Here is a 20,149-nt window from a genome sequence, read left to right as displayed (position 1 = left end):
CCAAAACCATCTACTGATCTATCCTGTTTAATACCTGTTGATTCACTAATCCTATCAATCCATGTAAATAATTGGTGTAAAATGCAGTTCGTCATCTTTTCATGGTCATCAGATATGACCCGTTTGGCTCTGTAGTTACTGTGGAAACATCGTCATCTTTTACAACATTGATTCACCAGTAAAACCCATGGAGTTGGATCAATGACAGTGGATGGACACACTTGGTTTATGTTCAGTTAATGATAGATTTTACTGCACACATCACTTCTTCTCTATTTTTGACATAATAACGCCAAACTTTAATCAGCGTTTTTATGGACATCTGCATGATCAGTAAATTAAATATAGGAAAACACCTGATTTTCACTTAAAAATGCAAAATGTCGAGCATAACATTAGAATAAATGGTGGTAAATCAATTGAGAAAAATTCATTTGAGAACTGCCACAAAAATAGCACTGGGTCTTTATGGGTTAAGAATAACACTGGTCAACAACAAATTTATTGTTTCAGTTTTTTGAGCTGATTTAGGATAATTTTGGTGTGCTGAATCCAAAAATCACATTAATTTTGCTCAATCAGGTCAACTTTTTGAACTATGCTACATATTGGCTTTTTAACATTTTTGCTTACATTTATGGGCATTTTCACACCATATGATACAAAATTCTTTCATATTTCTTGCAATAAACGAGTTCTGAAGATTTTAGTTTTGCCAATTTATGATTAATGTTTTTTTTTAATATTACAGGTGAATGAAATGGCTTCGACCAGAAGATCTTGTAAAAATAAGCCTGACGTATTCTACTACATGTGCGGTGAATACACCATTGTACCTAACAGGAATCAAGTCACAAGTTTCATAAAGTGTGCTTACCAATCTTATTTTGGTATTAATTATTATAATTGTAATCTTGTGATTATTAAATTATATATACATACAAAATGAGCATATTATAATATTAAAGTATAATAAGCTATTATCATTACTATTACTGTTTTATTACTACTTTACAATGTGCAGTTTTATAGTTATTGTTTTGCTATTTTCTTGTTGTATTTAATGGGTATATTGGAAGCTCAATTTCCTGAGGGTTCTGCCCAAAGGATTAATAAAGCTCTATCTAATCTAATCTAATCTAATCTAATCTAATCTAATCTAATCTAATCTAATCGTTTTTAACAAGTGGAAAACAAACCCTACCTGGGGTTGTCTCTCTCTGTGGATGAACGGGAGGACAGATCTGACTGTCGGGACCTCCGTTCCTCTGGAGGGGAATAAGAATGGTACGACTCCATTTCTGATATGTCTAACGGACAGACAGACATCACAGTTAGACACATGCTTTAAACATTTATCAAGCCAAAAGCCCCCCCACCACCACCACCACCACCACCACCAGCAGCAGGAACCAGCAGCTTAGGAAGCCCCAACACCACTGAATTAATCACTGGGATGCAGTCAGGACATTGTTAATGACACTTAATAATGTAGAAATTAAAATGAGGAGAATCGATTGCCAGCCATATTTAGTTTTCAGATGGATACTTTAAAACAGGAATCTGTGCCAGAGCCCATAGACCAAAGAGACGAAGTGAGACAGCGACCACATGAAAACACTTAAATCTATCCCTCTGAAAACAACTCACCGTGACAAACCCCTTTAAACAGCCGACACTTCTGTTGTTTCTAAAAGTCATAACGACTATATACAGATTATGATCATTTTTACTTTAACTGTGGAGGTCAGAGGTCAAAGATGGGACAGGTCTGGTTAGCAGGGGTTTGGTAGAGCTGTGTTTCATAAGGGACAATCTAGAACATGTTGGTTAGATTATTAGACATTCTGCATGCAGGACTGTAGTCAGGGATGATGGGGGATGAACAGTGGATTTAAGGTAGTACAGTGGGAGCTCTACAGACCATGACACTGATGACAGACACACAGATATGAGGACAGGTGAGGAAAAGAGTAAAAAATATCCATCAACTTAAAATCATGACGCTGAACCTGGAGACGGTGCTGTAGAGAAGATTTCCAAAAATAAACCATTTCAAAAATCATCAGGACATTGGGACTCTAGTGACCGTTTTCATTCTCTGTGTGCAAATAAACAAGTTCATCTATAACTTGAAACATGGTGGAAGATACGACTAGGACTTCAGTGGGACATCTGGTTATAAATGTAATTGCACTTAGATATCCTTTTGCACCTTCTCATTCTGAATGTTGCAGCTTGTTTTGCACATTACAGTTTTATTTTTGGCACATTACACTTATTATTCAGGGTCTTTACCCAGATTTGTTTTATATTTTTAATTTATTATGTATAGTGTTTGCTTTTGTGTTGCATTTCTTTTTACTCATTTTCTATTTTTATTGTGTTTTCATGCAGGTGCATGCATTTCCCACTTGGAATAAACGAATGAACGAACAAATAAATATAAATCTACCTACCTACCTACCTATCCATTCATCTATCTAAAAGCAACAGCAGCTTTAAGGTGGAATGGAATGGTTTCTTGTTTGTCACTGGTGATGCTGTGGATATGAAAACAACCACTGTGTTTGTTCTTAGTCCTGTTTTGTTTTTAGCTCCCTATAAAACATTAAGTTGACCATACACACAAATACTGTGAATATTTGACAAATATTGCACAAATATGCAGCATTTGAATGAACTTCATTAACTTTTTTCAATTCATCTTATAATGTATCATGATATACTAAGCTAATCATTTCAGTTTCTAGGTTTGCTTGACTATAGTTTATAATATTTTAGTTTTAGGCATTGCACATGGCAAAGATAACAATGCCATAAACTTATTCATCCACTGTAAAATTAATTACATTAGGGTTTTGTTAAATGCTGAAATAGCAGATGGGGTAGAAATTCAGTCATGTCTGTCTGTTTACAGAATCACCATCCTGTATCTGTGACCAAATGGGAACAGGGTGAAGAACTGGGCTCATTTAAATAAACATCCTGAAGGTGATGGATGTATTGTTGTGGTTTAATAGGTCATTTACAGACCAAACCTCACTACAGATTTATGGAAAGACTGAAACCAGATAGAATAGGGTTTCACTACCTGCAGATGTGCTTTGACCCAACATTTTATTTTTATTTATCAAGGGACAATGCAGTGAAACATAATGGACATAAGGGATGATCTGTACAAAGAGTATATAGCATTTAGCTAATTTGCAACTGCTGTCATTGGTTGGACTTTTAAAGACATTAGAAACCTTTGTCTCCATTTTATAGTCAGCATATTTTAGACCAAAACCACCAGAAAAACAAACTAATTAACAATATTTTCTTAGTGGATGTTAACTTTCAGAAGTAATTCTAACATGTAAACTCAACCTGTAATCTGACTCTTCTTGTGCTTTTCATGGCCAAATATTTGCCATAATCAGAGATGTGGTCAACATACAAGTGGTGCATGTGTACACAGCTGAGGTTTAGAGGTGATTCAGCATGACTTTGTAAACAAACAGTTTGTGCTGTCCTACTAGTACAGTGGTACCATGACTTATGAGTGCATCGGCCCATTTTTTGTTTTGAGTTGCTAAAATCTGAGTTAGAATCAAGCTTCAGATACGCCACTGCTAGTTGTCGTAGCCAATAAAAAGACAGAGATTGGAAAATTAATGAGCATTTAATATAAATTTATTTTAATTTAATTTGTTAGTTTTTTAAATGTAACTCTAAATTTGAAGATTACAGTGATATTTAGTATTACAGGTATTATCTCCTGCTGCACAATGAAGTCTGGGAGCTGTCCAGAGAAGAGGTGCTGAAACGCTTTGGAAGAGGTGAAAATAGGTCGTCCAGAACACGTCAAATACGTCTACATACATCGATATAGGTTGGAGATAAGTTCAATATAAGTTACTCAGACGTTCAAAGCACATTACACATGGGATAGAAATAGGTTTTGGATACACTAGACCAGGGGTGTCAAACATGCGGCCCGGGGTCCAAATCTGGCCGGCAAAAGGTTCCCATCCAGCCCCTGGGATGAAAGTGCAAAAATTAACCTGAACACCCAAGGTTGTCCAAATCATTGGATCAGGTTCCACATACAAACCAATGTGATCTCCAGTAAAAATAACAACACAATAACCCATAAATAATGACAACTACAAATTTTGTTTGTGAAAAATTATGTGGAAAAAATTTAAGTGAAAAAAAATAACATTACACTGTGTGTACAAAACTATTCTTTCACAATAAAACGCAAATAAATACATGAATAAAAACAAATATGAACAACCCGAAATGTGCAATTTGAACAATATTCTGCCTGTTACTAAATGTTTTGTGCATTTATGGATCCACTGTGATCTGTTGTGTTAATAATAACAGATGTAATATTGTAGAAATCATTCAAATTTTAGTTCCAAACTCCAAAATTTTAACAATATTCTGCCTGTTACCAAATGTTTATGTAACATTGTGTGTAACGTACATGTATAAATAATAAGTCGAGGCATAATGTTGTTAAAATTGCACTAATTTTTCAATGAAATATCTGTTTTGTCAGGTTATTCAAATCTTTTTTGTAAAACGTCAATATTTTCATAATTTAATTGGGGTTTTTTTGTACTAAAACAAAAAGAAAAACTTGGATTTGTCATTATTTATAGGTTATTAAGTCATTATTTTACTGGTCCGGCCCGCTTGCGATCAAATCGGACTGCATGTGGCCCCTGAACCAAAATGAGTTTGACACTCCTGCACTAGACATTATCTTGAAGTATTTCAACTTATGAGGCTGGAATGGATTAATGGCATTTCAATGAATTTCAATGGGAAAAACTTATTTGATATTCGAGCAAATTGAGCTTAGTCACAGTATTAATTAAACTCGTAACCCAAGGTACTACTGTACTAGTACTACTACGAGTACTATTGATACACTGGGGATTAATCTCTAATGAAAGTGGAGTTGAGATGACTGTGGGAGTCACTGCAGGACAGGCTGAACTGGATACGCAGATTAGAAATGTTGGAAAACTGTCAAGAGTGAAGTGTCACAGTGATTTATCAACCTTTGTCCCGTACGTTTTTCTCTACAGCCCATTAGTTTCACCGAACACTGTTATATTTGACTTTAGAGCTCCATCCAATAATACATGAATAGTGATCGACATGGAGTAATATTTAAGACCCAGACCTGTAGATGTTTACCTTCAAACAATAAACCCTTTGACTGGAGTCAGTCCTGATGTTTATGATAGAATGACTGTATTTGTTTCAGCCTTTATTTTACCAGGAAGTATTGTGCTTTCATCAGTTTTCTCTTGTTACTAGTGGTTTATAAAGCATCACTTTTTAATTTATTTCTCTGTACTCATTTTATTAAATTAGTTATCTTCTGTTTTGATATTTCTGAATATTTGATCATTGTCTTAAAATAGTTCTATTTATTTTTTCAGTTTTTTACTAAAATTCCACTGCAAATGGGCTGCTTTCATATTGCTTACGCACAGATGGTGGCATTTTTTTAATCTTAACATTTGTTTTTGTTTGTTTCCAGTGTTGGACACAGTATATCTGCAGTGTATCTCCATACAACCGCTGGTGGATCAGCCTGGAAAGCATAAAGACCACAGAATGGTAATGGCATGTGTGAGTGCGATAAGAACCATCGTGTGAAATGGAAACTGAGATGGAGAAGAAAGTTCATCTAAACCACCTGGACAGACAACAACAGTTTCTACGTTGTTAGGACACAGATCATTATTAATGTTATTACACTGAGGAATCAACGAGAATCTTACCCACTTTATGAACGAAGCTTTGTCATGCAATATTCTGTATTCACAAAAATAAATAATTACCCTTTCTCTGCAACAGCTTCAAATTATTTAGTAATCAGAAATCTGACATTAGTGACATTAAATATAAACCACCGTCAGCTAATGATGGTGGCAGATTTTCTTCCAATGGCAATATTCAACATCTCTACTTAATGAATCACACAATGCAGTGTACATAGTGATTAAAATATGTTTATTTATGCAGAAAAAATAATCACTTATTAAAAAGTTAAATGATTTAGAACAGTATTAAGAAAAATGCAAAGTGTGTAAAAGCTTTACAACTTAGTCTGGTTGTGTCACAGTCATTATGCAGCTTAGAAAAAGGCAACAGATTGTTACACATGCTGTGTGTTGGGTGTCCCTTCATCTAAAAGTATGACATATTATCTGGAAGAGAAAAACACAGACAAAACATGGCACTTTTTAGCCATTACTGGGGTTGCCCTTGCTTTTCAAAATACTCATTTTTCAGTTTCAAATGGTTCTGGTCATATTTTCTTACCACATCTTGTGGTCATGGTACTGACCTTTGACCTGTGTCTGAAGTCTACTTGGTTTCACATGGTATTTTTAACGCTCGCATCGTAGATATTTTTAACAGGTGTACAGTACATGTAAACATGATAGTAGGCAAATGTTTCAGGGGAACAGATGGAGTAATGGACACGCACAGTCCAGTATGGAGGTTGAAGTATGCCACAAAGATTCAGCATTTACTATTAAATTTTATTAAAATATTAAACTAAATTAAGTAGTTACAAATTTATGGGTGTTATTTTGTTCCCATCATTTTCATCTTTAATCACTTACTATTGATTATATAGAAAGAGATTATGTACAAAATGTGAACATTTTACAATATAATTACAAGAAAAGTTAGATTAAAAAATGTTAGACTTACCATAAATATATATAAATATGTAGAAATATATAATTAAATGTCAGTTATTATTTAAGAGGGTAGATAAAATTGAGACTGAAAGGATGTTATGTTAAAATTATAAATGACTTTTGGATAGCTAACTATGCTACATCTTAATATATTTAATAAAACAGAACTTTTTATATAAAAAGTATGTGAATATATTCTTTATATAAAGTTTTTACATTCTGATTTGGCAAAAATGTATTTATTTGATAAATGTACATGTACTAGTAACAAAGGACATTGTCATAAAGTTTACAAAAACTTCAAAAGACAGTCTCTCAAATTTGGATTGAATATATTTTGTAATATTTTTCACATTTACTGTTATGTATATATTGTACTAATTAAGTATCTGTTCAACTACTATTTATTTTTTGTGCTTTTAAAAAAAAAATATATATATGGAAAATATATTTTTAAAAGCACAAAAAATAATTAGCAATTGCACAGATATTTAATTAATTAATTATATGGAAAACATATAGAGGCACACTTCAAATTCCATTCTTTACAGCAGAGCAGATCTGATAATCTGCTTCTTTCTAAGTGATTTAAATCATTTAATTGACAGTGGGCAACCAAACAGTGTATATTAAATGGATTTTTTAAACAGCTAATCCAGATGTTTGAGACAATTAAACACATCATGTGAAGATACAAACATTTCTGGTTCCAACTCTAATCTCAGTTAAAGTCTATAGATGTTAAACAAACACTGGGCAGGATGAAAATCAAAGAATGTATTTTTGTTATTTCATTCCTTTATATAATACCTAAATTATTATATATACCTATATATATATACCTATCAATTATTTAAATAAATAATTGACCATCTGGGGGGTCTATAGACCTCTGCTTATGCCAACAGGATCACATGAGTCATTTTGTGAAGTTCTCTTACATGACACTGCTGTTGGTTTGATGTTTGATGACCACATGATCACCACCATAAACACCACAGTGGTTTTACCCAGATGTGTTTAATGACTCACCGTCATTATCAGAGTCGGAGTCTGCCAGGGGTGGGATGCGGACCAGAATCTGACGGTGGTCTCTCTGGACCACCAACTGCAGCTTCCCTCTCGACTTTTCGATCAGTTTACCAGCATCGTGTAAGGAGAGGTTCTCTGTTACTGTGCCATTGATCTGCACACAAACACACACAGCAGGCAGTTAGCAGCTGAGCTAACGATCCTTTTCATCTACATCTACTTTTACTCCACCTAGTGCTGAAGTACACTTTTGGACATTATGTTGTGTTTGCCAGATATTAATTATGGCTGAGGTACAAACAGATTTCTTGGTTCAAATCCATCTTCATTTGAATGATGTGAAGAACGAAAGCACTTACTGGCACTTCAACCAAAAATAGACTTGTAGAAAATAAAAGCATGCCAGATGTGGGCAGATTTTCCCCAAGAGAGATTTTTACATACTTTCTTAACCCACAAAGACCCAGTGCTACTTTTGTGGAAGTTTACAGATAAATTCTAAGTTTTCTTAAGTGATTTTTCACCATTTATTATAATATCATCCTCTATATTTAGCATTTTTTTCAGGGAAAATGAGGTATTTTCTTGTATTTCATTTTCTGATCATGTACATCAGGGGTGTCAAACTCTTTTTAGTTCAGGGGCCACATTCACCCCAATATGATCTCAAGCGGGCCAGACCAGTAAAAAATACATGTGAAAAAAGTAAAATTACATTATGATAATGTTTACCTCTACAACGTTTCCTTAAAAATCTGAATAACGTGAACAACATGAAATGTCTTAAGAAGAACAAGGGCAGTTTCAACAATATTCTGCCTCAGTTTATCAGTTTATCATTTACACATGTGCATTACAACTGACACTACAATTACAAATACACAAAACATTTAGGAACAGGTATAATATTGATAAGATTACATTTAGTGTGAAGGTTATTCACATTTTTTTGTAAAAGGATAGTTTGTTAATATAAACATTTTCATGTAATTTCACTTTTTTACACACAAAAAAAAGATCAAATCTGCAGTTGCCATTATTTATAGGTTATTATGATAGTGTTTTTCTGGTCTGACCCAACTGAGATCTAACTGGTTTATATGTGTCTGTATGGAACCTGAAATAAAATTACTTTTACACTGTTGATTGTTAACATCTTCAGTGTAATTTTTGCATTTCACAAATTCATCCTACGGGCCAGATTGGACCCTTTGGCGGGCTGGATTTGGCCCCCGGGACGCATGTTTGGCACCTGTGATGTAGATGTTCACACAAGCTAAGATTAAAGTTGAAATTCCTACTATATCCAATGAACTAAAAATAAACATGGCATGTGGACCTTGTCTAATATTTTACATTAACATACTCAGACTTCCCACAGGTTTCTATAAGTTAAATTTAAGATTTTTTAAGACCTTTTCAAGGCTACTTAGAATAGAATTTAATGCCCATTTCACAGTCACACTGGCAAAACTTCATGACTCCAAGAAATTTGGAAAATGTGTTTACTTACATCAGCAGAGACTGAATATTACATACATACTGTACACAGAACTGAATGTCCTGTGATCATTTCTCACCGCGAGCTGCAAAGTTAGCGATAATTGGTTCCTAATTTCAATATAAATTAACGGGATGGAACGGGTGGAACTGAGTAGACTAACGTTACTTTCATTGCAGCTTGGACATTTATCAGACACATTTAAACACAATACAGTGAACACATTTATGGCAACATAACTTAAGACCTACCATATCAAATTTAATGCCTTTTAAAGACTTTAAGGCATTAAATGCAGATTTGTATATTTAAGACTTTTAACCCTGATACTTCCAGATCCATGCTGCATGAGTGGCAAGGGTTAAAATAAGTGGTTCATAAACTTGAATGTGCATTTCCACATCACAGAACATCTTGCATTAAAGATACTTGGCATGTTTTCAGGCTAAATGGGCAAATTTGTGGAAGACTTTGTGGGCATTTTGCAGCATTAAGTTAATATGTCAGTGAGTGTTGTGTATACCTTCAGAATGATATCTCCTTCCTGCAGGTTCCCATCTTTTGCAGCCAAACCAGTAGTCGTCATCTGTTTAATGAAGATCTGACTGCCCAGACGCAGGCCGTACTCTACAAAACACACACAACAAACCAGGGATGATTAAGGACAGGAAGGAAAAAATAACAGTTAATCACGAGCTGTGTTTCCATGTACACCAGTATCCACTTTTGATCACACTCAGGATTAAGGATGTGTATCATTAAAGTTTATCGATGCTGCTTATTGATCCAGTATTCTTATTTATTTTTGAGGTTAAGGTTACAGATGAAATTGAGAACAGAACCATTTGCATTATGTTCTCATTTGTTGCTTGTGACATACAGTTAAGAGCATATGAATTATTTCCTGAGTGCTGTTAAACAGAGCAAAGGCTTTTCCAACCATCCCAGTTTTATTTTGGATGTTTACATTATTTTAATTTGGCAACATGAAGCAAATTATTGAAAAAACTCCAAAAAGTACCAGGCTCAGAATGATTAGTCTTCTTAAGAACCTTTTTATTGAGCCAGAGCCTGCTGTTGTGCAATGATGTACTTTATCTTTGTAATGCTCAAAGCTTGTAAAAGTTAAAATTGAGTGTTTTCATTCAATTTACACACAGTATAACAATGCTATCAGCCGATTGGCCGGTGAGCGAATAAAAAATGGGTAAATGTTGCTTTTAAACGAAATCATCTTAATTAGATCACAGTTTACATATCCTAAATTAGTGGCTGAAAACTTAAAGATAACATGTTTTTGTCATGATGTATTTTTGTGAGTCTGGGTCCTGGAAAAACAAAAAAAGATCTTTTGTGTGTCTAGATCCGGAGTGTCAAACATGCGGAGCGGGGGCCAAAACCGGCCTGCCGAGGGGTCCATTCTGGCCCATGGGATGAATTTATGAAATGCAAAAATTTGCCTACACTGAAGATAATAACAATCAAGGATGTAAAAATTATTTTAGTTCAGGTTCCACATACAGACCCATATGATCTCAAGTGGATCAGACCAAAAATAATAGCATAATAACCAATAAATAATAATAACTCCAATTTTTTCTCTTTATGTTAGTGTGAAGAATGTAAAATTACATGATGAAACTACTTACAATTACAAACTATCTTTTCACAAAAAATGTGAATAATCTGAACCTAAAAATAAATGGAATTTTAACAAAATTCTGCCAGTTAATAACTGTTTTGTGCTTTGCATATAAGGCAAAATATTGGTAAAACTACACTTTTAATTTTTTTGTGCTAAGACAAAGAGAAAAATTTGGAGTTTTTATTCATAAGGTATAATGCCACTATTTTACTGGGCTGGCCCATTTGAGATTAAAGGTGCGGGAGACTTTCGTGACCAATTTTTCATCAAATCTGTCAAACCTCAGTCATATCCCCAGTATCACAAATCTGCAAGTCTTTCTGTGATTACTCACCTGAATCTCTTGCATTACGGTGAACAATTTTGAAGTGCCATCCATCATAAACAAAACCATGTGTTTGCATCCAGAGCTGGGAGGTAACCTGGGCATCTTTGGAATTTTGTTGCGACATGCATTGGGGGAAACAGAGGCTCGCGCCGCCGCTGCCTGACAGCGGCAGCAGCAGCACGACCATATGATATTATATGGATGAAACAAACACACGTGGAAACAGCTGGAGGAATATGCATAGAGGAAAGGGAGCTCCTGCCGTTTCCGCCTCGTGTCTTTAGCAGCTGCCTCTGCCAGACAGTAGAGTGAACTGGCGTTTCCCGCAATGCACGTCGCGACAAAATTCTGAAGATGCCCGAGACTCTGGATGTAAACACGGTTTGTTTATGGTGGATGGCACTTGGAAATTGAGGTTTTACAGATGTGATGAAAAGTTGGTCACGAAAGTCTCCCACACCTTCAGACTTGGCTGTATGTGGCCCCGGAACTGAAATGAGCCCTGATCTAGAGGCTTAATGCTATATGATTCCAAATTCAACAGCCAAATGAAACAAAGAAGAGGAAACCGTGTAGATGAAGAATGTGCTGCCGTTGGTCCTGTTTTACCTTCGTTGGGTCTGTTCTTCACCAACAGGACATTGACAGGTTTGTCCAGTGGCTCCAGGTCTCTGGAAGGTTCTGTTGATGGGTTGTCATTCAGATGTTCTCTGCTCCTGTACCTCCCGCCTCTTCCTCCTCCTTCACCTCTCTCGTACTTCATCTCCATGCGATAACTGTCTCCGGGGCTGCGTCCTCGGCTGTGGTACCTGTGGCGCTCAGCACTGGTGTCCAGGGCCCGGCCCCGGCTGCCGTCCCTCCTGGATCTGTCTGGGCTGGGAGAGTTCCTGTCCTGGCTCCGCCCCCTGCTCCTTCCTCGTTGGCCATACTCCCGTCCTCCCCTGTACTCTGGCTCCAGGAAAACTTTGCTGTCAGCGGTGTTGTCGCGGCCCGGCTCTTCGTGATACCAACCATTGTCGTTGTCGGCATCGTAGTAGTGAGCGGAGGGAGCGTAATCCTGACTGTCCCCACCTGGAGACGCAGGCTGCTTCAGGGAGTGGACCACCACCTTACAGGGTCTCTTAACCGTCTACAACAAAAATAAATAAACTTACTGTACCACTTAGTGCAGATCAGTTTATACCCTCTACTGATGGGCAAAAGGTACACAATAGCAAATTTTTATTTCAACTACCCTGCTCTCATGTGGGCCATCTATAACCATACAGTGTATATAAGACATGGACAGATGAGACATTAAACCCTTTAAGGACGACTGTATCACCGCTGGCACGTTTTCTGCATACACTGTCATTCAAATTAGAATAGAATAGAATAGAATAAAATAGAATAGAATAGAATAGAATCTATATTATACAAGCCAAGTGGCCTCTGTGTGCGAGTGTGTGTCCAGGGATTCACACAAAATCTGGAAAGAGCTGACCGCTGCAGTTTGGCATACTTATGTGTTTTTGGTAAGGGAACAGACTAGTGAAAACAGTAACTTGATAGGACCAATGTTTTGGGAGATATTGGTAATTTTGGAATACAACAGCCTTACAGTCATGTTGCTATGATTCAAGGTGACTAAAGCGATGCTCACTCTGCTGACTGTGCTCATACTCACAATTTTGGCCACTTTTCCGCATTTACGGAGAGACTGCACAGCAAAGGAATGAGGCACGTTGTCCATGGGGATGGAATTGACCTGAATGACTCGATCCTTCTCACTGCACACACACAAAAAATACAACTGTAAATTAAGGGTAACAATAAAGGAAATAACAGTGCTATTTACACAGAGCAAAACTAGCTCACATTCTTAGTTAAAGCTTTCAGTTCAAAGACTTTCATCACAAATTTTTTTTCCAAATTTGTAAAACCCCAGTGATATCCTAATTATCACTAATCCATTAGTGTTTCCGTGCTTACGTACCTGAATCCCTTCCTTCACAGTGAACAACTTCGAAGATGACGCCATCATAAACACAGTCTCATTGTTTACATAACAAACCAAAATGTCATTCGGGCCTTTTCGTTAATGTTGTCACAAAGTGCTTTGTGGGAATATGAATTCCACACAGCTGCAATTTCGCTGTCTCTTCGTGAGTGCTGAACCCAAATATCACCTTTACCTTCATCCACAGTCTATGCTCATTCTTTAAAACAACCCTGGTGGACTGGAGAATTTTACATTTTAGCAATCTGGCTCATTTTCTCGCCAAATCTATGAGAAACTTCTTCCGCTTGGTCGCCATCTTTGTTGCTGCTGCAGCTGCATGGAATTCCCATTCCCACAATGCACTTCGCATGAGTGTTTAATAGCTGTGCTTATTAAAGACATGAAATATTAGAACTGTTTGTCTGGTACTAAGGTTAAACACACTGTGTTTGTAGTTGTGACTGCAGATGTGTGGAGATCAGATCACATTTTATGACCAGTTCATGCAGAAAACTTGAAAATGATGGTTTATTATTGTTACTTATTATTATTATTATTATTATTATTATTATTATTATTATTATTATTATTGTGAATTTTTACAATTTTATGTTATGTCTTGTTTTGATTTTTGTCTTATTATGACTTTTAGTTTCATTTTGTTTGGCGTTTTGGACCAAAACTCAGCTTTTAACTTAAAAAAAATAAAATAACGATACAACATTTATTGTGTTAACTAGTATATTAACTTATGTGAAAATACTTATTATTTTTGACTGTGTAGGCCTTATAGTTTTTATAAACAGTAGTAATCTGACTGTAAAGTTAAAGCAAATATATATTTACATCTTTCATCTGCTGCAATGATTTTTAAGCACTGAGAGGGAACATTATGTTGCTTTTGTTGCTTCATGCACAATACAGACTGCAGAGTCCTTTCAGAAAATTTACAGAGTAAGAAACTATTTCTTCACTCGACTCCAGTACGTTCTGGTGTGTTTGACTTACAAAAGAAGTCCATCAGCCGGTCCTCCCTGCAGCACGTCTGACACAATGATTGACGTCTCCCCATTTTCAACATTGGGGTTGTCACGACCCCCAGACACAGCGATACCAAAACCCATCTTTGAGTCCTGCAGGACAACAGACACACCGATGTGATGGAAAAAAAAAACCCAAAACACTCAAACCTCAGGACAGTGGACAACGTGAGTTCAAATCCAGATGGAACTAAGACATAAGGACGTCTGGTTATGTATTAAACAAGGAGTTGATTGTTCTGAATCAATGAGCCTGTTTACATTCACACTAATGTTCCGATCATTATCCGATTTCTGGAGTTATCAGATTATTCAAGTAATTATGTAAAAAGGATAATCTGATATGATTTATCAGATCACAGCAATAATCTGATTATAAGTAAGCAGATTAAAACACCAGGATTTATCCCCAATACTCTGATGTCGTACTGCATGTATACAGGTTAATCTGATTTATTTAGTTCTTTTTCATCAGTGCATGTGTAAACACAATTAAAATAGTGGGAAAAGGGAAGTTACATAGTCAAATGTGAGTGGAAGACAATTACAGGAAGTTCGATTCTACCATCACTATGTATGTACGTATTCCGAAAGAAATCAAATAATTGACTAGAGTGCCTAAATCAGGGTTTTTTGATTATCACATTTTTTAAGTGCATGTAAATGTGTGAGATCTGATTATTACAATTATCCGATTACTCCCAGTTATCAGACTTTTATGATCATGTAAACAGGCTCACTGAGTCGGTTTACATGACCATAAAAATCCAATAACTGACAATACTAAATTAGAGTGAGTCCTAATGCAATATATCACAAAAGCATGGACAAAACATTTTTCCCACAACCGCACGTGAAGACATTATTTATAAGAGCAGATGTTTGCTTTCTTCAGGTTACAGAATGAATGGACAGAGGTAGAGGTGTGATTTTCCAAACTTACTCGCTGCAGAGTAACTGTGTACTGCTCCCACACCGTCTCCTCCATCCCTGAGCCCTGTGAACAAACACACCACAGGGTTAACACAATGTCTGACAACACAACACATTTTACCTGCAGGTACACAACAACATGGCATTAACCTGTGTTTTACATGTGAATATCTCTAATACCAGGTATGTAAACACTCAGGATCTGGGACATGAGTCCACATTCTGAGAACAGTTTACATTAGGACGTCAATGTATGCAAGTTAAACACCAATGTTGTCATGTTTTAATCCTTAAAAACCTACAACTACTTTTGTGTCAACTTCCAAATGAATTTTTCTCTAAATTTAACATTTTTAAGTGATTTATCACCATTTATTATAATATTATCCTCTGTATTTTGCATTTTTCAGAATAAATCACATATTTTCCTATATTTAATTCACTGATCATGTAGATATTCATAAAAGTTTTACTTTTTTATTTTGTTCATCTTCTTGATTTCATTTATTATTTAACATCACTTTGTCTCATTGTATCAGCAACACATTTTCTCTGGGCTGTATTGGTTTGGCTTTGTTGTTCTGAACCTGTGCATCACAGACACACATCCAAACACACACACAGTCTTGCAGCTGCAGCATTTTCACCTTTTCAAATAATTGTTTAATCATTACAAAGACCATAATCAGTACATTAATCGATTATAAATTTTTTTTTTTTTTAAATCAATAGCTGGAGCTCTAATCCAATCCAACTGTATTAATGAACCATATTAAAAAACAAGTGGTGTACATAGGATTAATACTGAGCATGTAAATATGACAAAAAAAAAGGAATAAATAAAAGGTCACATTGCACAAATACAATCAAAAGTTAAACAATTTACAAATGTATACACACACACTTAAGAAAGAAAATAAGACTATAAAAACCGAAATCATGTGTTTAACTCAAGCCATGGAGTAAAGATGAATTTTAAGATGCATTTTAAAACTAGGGACAGGTAACATGAAGGGTCAGTTCATTCAGTTTATAAAATGGTAGTTAAATTGGACAGTCTGTGTACTGATAGTAAGGTGAAGGGGGAAAAAAGCAGAAATGCATGAGATAAATACAGAGATGTGGCTGCTAAAGGGGAAGAATGCTAACAGATGAAAAGGACACACGTGTCTATGGAAACTGATCTGAAACAGTCAGTTTCATGTCAACACCAATGACAGATTATGCCTATACACTGCCCACCCACAAAACCCAAAGGAGGATGAACTATTATATACAAAAGCAGAGACACCACCATCAGAGGGATGTACAGTATCTTGCAAAAGTATTCACCCCCCTTAAGCCTTTCCACATTTTGTCACATTACAACCTTAAATATATTTTATTGGGAATTTATATGATAGAGCAATTGTGAAGTAGAAGGGAAATGATACATGGTCTTCAAGATTTAGGACAAATTAACATTCTGGAAAGTGTGACATACATATGTATTGTATATTTAGTTTCTTATGTGTCAATCTGGTCAAACTGGTGAAGCACTGCAGCAGCATTAGAACCGTTTTCAGCATGTTAGGACAGTGTAGGGTAACAGAAGCCGACATAAATAATATCACCATCAATATCAAATTACTAGGGGTGTGATGAGATTAAATTGTGACGATATTTCTCGTTTAAGTGAAAAGCTACCTCGCAGGCACAGGGCAGAAGCCTATCAGACTGTGAGCTATCCAAAGTTCTAGGTAGGAGGTAAGTGAGGTACATTGCGGTACTTATGGAGAGCTCCCCCCTCCCCGAGCTTATGATCTATTCATCCCCCCGTGCAGTCCATGTGTACCTCACAATTTCACTTTACTGGTACGTCTGGAAATAATAAACAGCAACCGAGTAACAGACAAGACACTGACAAATATCTAATATGCATGTTAATTTTTTCATAGTACTGAAAGTTAAATGTAGCTCCTTTGTGTACCACAGACAGTTTAGTCAAGATAGATTTGACAAAATACAATACAGCCACTCAGGGAAGGTGTAGCAACACTCCAATCCAGCAGGTGGCACTAAATCACCACAGATGCAGAAATCACTACTTCTTTACACCAGATAAACACAGACAAGAGAGAAAACTTCTGGAGATTCTGACGCGCAAGCTTATATCATTCTTCACCTAAAACAAATAAATAACTAACCTCAGTAACTCCTCCAGAGTGTCTCCTCTGAGTCACTTTGATCGGTCCCCAAAACAAGAACTGAGAGTATAGTTCATTTGTAGTTCTAAACACATTTAGGGTGTTTTTATACTCATTTTTTATTGCTAACACAATGTTATTCCTCTTTCCTACATCTTTCATAACAATTACATGCACATTTACAAATATGCAAAGTGGGTGATGATGTCATTGAGTTTTCCTTACTGACCCCGCCCACCCACTGCCGCCCCCTTCAAAAGCGTCCACAGTCCTGCCCCTCCAGACTTGGGGTGAGAAGCCTTGTCGATTCTGCTGCTTTGAGAATTGCCAATTTGCCAAAATTATTATTACTGTTTTATCAGTGTTTAAATGCATTGATTCATAGTGGGCGGTGTGGTGGTACAGAGGTTAGCATTACTGTGACTTAAACTCACCATCCAGAGACATGCATCTTAATAAGCTGTAATTGATTTAAATGCAAACCAAATAAGCCAAACAGGCACATTTCGGCTGAATGGTTACACTTCCTCAGTTTGGTAAGTGTGGACTGCATCACAACATAAAGTAGGCTTCTCACCGGAGAGAGCACTTAACCTTGCTGCCTCTGTGTCCTGCCTCCAATCTGGATAAGCCTGTGCAGTGGTGGATTAGCTTAGCCCTGGGAGGGAGGAGAGACTAAAAATAACAGCAGACTCACAGCGCCTCCTCCACTTCCTCCTCCTTCGGCGGATCCTGTCTCACGGAGAGTCCAGAGTGTGTGCACCACCCTCCTCTCCCCCACCTCCTGTACAAGGCCTGATTACATGTTCTGGTAGAGGTGGGAATCATACGATCTGAGGCAGAAACAGGCCTGAACGCTGTCAAACAAACCACTGTGGTTCTGTTGGTTCCGCCCTCTGTCAGTCAGGCTGAACACTCTGCTACTGCTACCCACCCCCCCCCTCCCATACGCACACACACACACACACCACCACCCCTTGCTCACTCACTCTCTCTCCAACTGACCTAAACACATTCATTTGTGGGAGAATAATTATGAGGACCTTCCTCTGACCCCATTTACACCATAAAGAGTCTTCATAACTGCTTAACGAATGCATTTATATACAGGTGGATAAAAAATATTAGTTGTGTTTTCGCTTTCAAGCAGATACTAAAGTGGAGATTACGTCGAGACTAAGTGGAGATTGGTAATTTAACCATCGCACATAAACTCGATAAAATAGTGTTCCTACAGGTTTCTACAAGTTAAATTTAAGACTACTTAGAACAGAGTTTAATTCCCATTCCACAGCCATTCCCCTCCACTCATGTCAACCAGGTAGAGAATGATCTGTTCTCCAACCAGTCATTATCAAATCTGCACTTCCTCCTGGTTACTTTCTGCTTGCGAGCCATCCCTTAAAAGTTCCCAAAGATTAAATATGATTTCTGCAAAGTTTATCTTGGAAATCTACCACCCACAGTCAACTCTAGAGACAAATACCTGATTAATATAATGATGGCAGCCTGTAAAAAAGCCATAACAAGAAAATGGCTGAGCGAAGAACCCCCCACAAAAAAAGGAATGGATTGGAATTATTAAAGAAATATACAATATAGAAAAACTAACTTTCTCCTTGAACCATAATTTGGACGAATTTATTAATTATTGGCTGAAATGGACATCTATCCCAGAAGATGTGAAGCCCCAATAGGACAGCACCTTGTTTTTCTCATGAGAAATACACATATATCTCAACATCTGCGTGTTTTACTATCAACATGAGTAAATATGCATTCCAGAAAATGTGCACAAATGTTTATGAAAATGACAGATGTAAATTATGTCAGCAGGTTTACAGGACATGATCTGATGCAACATGAGAATATATCTGAATGATCTGACAAGGACTGAAACAGGACAATACACAAACTAATTCAACCCTCTTATTATGATGGGATAACATTGTGACTCATTGACCCACTTTTTTATTGTTGTACTTTAAGTTTTGAAACTGCCCTATGTGTGCTTGCTGACGTCTCTTGTTTCGTATGTCTTTACTTTTCTGTTTTACAGTCTGTTTGTTAAAAAACGCTAAATCTGTTAAAAATAAAGTATAAAAAAAAGTTCCCAGTGTTAGCTCATGTGCGCATTTGTTGGGCTGAATGTTCTGTGATCACTTCTCAATGGGGGCTGCAAAGTTAGCAATGATTGGTTCCTAATTTCAACATAAATTGTAGTGTTAGAACAGGTGGAACTGAGTCGACTGTTACTTTCTTTGCAGCTTGGACATTTCATTTATGGACCCATTGTTAACCTCCGTCATAACAGATGCATTGTCGGTCCCTACTGCCAGGAGTTTTTCTTCTTTAAGACAACACTTCTCAAGGAAAGCCACAACAGCATGAGCTATAAATCTGGCATGTCCTTCCTCCAACCCAACAAACCCCAGAAATGTTGACCCAATTGTCTGCTTGGAAAACATTTATTTATTCTTTATAAATCACCATAAATGCACCACAGTGGACCTTTTTATTACGTGAATTGCGGGCAGGGGCAGAACCAATGGGGAGCAGCCATTGCTGGCCAGAAGAGATGCACCATCATTGAGTACAAGTAGAAAAGCAGCAGTAGTTGCACTTCATTTGTGAGAATAATATTTAGAGTTTCAAGAGGACCTTCACAGTGGACAGTGCTCAGACTCTAAATATCTAACAAAAACTTAACTAAAGCAATCCGACAACTGGATGACAAGTGAGCATTCATTTTTGTTGTGCTTTAAAAATGCAAAT

The 20,149-nt window shown here is 36.6% G+C and overlaps 1 protein-coding gene across 6 annotated transcripts in view; it reads right to left on the bottom strand.

The window, feature by feature from the left end:
• Positions 1-20,149, bottom strand: part of LOC115425433 (tight junction protein ZO-2-like) — a 143,862-nt gene that overhangs the window by 28,355 nt on the left and 95,358 nt on the right. For 5 of the 6 annotated variants that reach the window (XR_003936234.1, XM_030143013.1, XM_030143014.1 and 2 more), the window contains 7 exons: positions 15,199-15,252; positions 14,224-14,348; positions 12,901-13,003; positions 11,844-12,363; positions 9,785-9,888; positions 7,761-7,914; positions 1,205-1,310 (listed from right to left, as the gene is read on the bottom strand). Coding sequence is in view for 5 of the 6 variants with exons in the window: in XM_030143013.1 (XP_029998873.1) it covers positions 1,205-1,310; positions 7,761-7,914; positions 9,785-9,888; positions 11,844-12,363; positions 12,901-13,003; positions 14,224-14,348; positions 15,199-15,252 (1,166 nt within the window). In the remaining variant the exon portion in view is untranslated. Of the gene's footprint in view, positions 1-1,204; positions 1,311-7,760; positions 7,915-9,784; positions 9,889-11,843; positions 12,364-12,900; positions 13,004-14,223; positions 14,349-15,198; positions 15,253-17,808; positions 18,007-20,149 lie in introns of those variants that run through there. The other variant, XM_030143017.1, reaches the window with a different exon arrangement.

This window comes from Sphaeramia orbicularis, chromosome 9 (assembly GCF_902148855.1).
Source record: "Sphaeramia orbicularis chromosome 9, fSphaOr1.1, whole genome shotgun sequence".
In the NCBI taxonomy this organism is placed as follows: Eukaryota; Metazoa; Chordata; class Actinopteri; order Kurtiformes; family Apogonidae; genus Sphaeramia; species Sphaeramia orbicularis.
The sequence above is the reverse complement of the archived record's forward strand: the minus strand, read 5'-3'. Positions and strand labels throughout refer to the sequence as shown.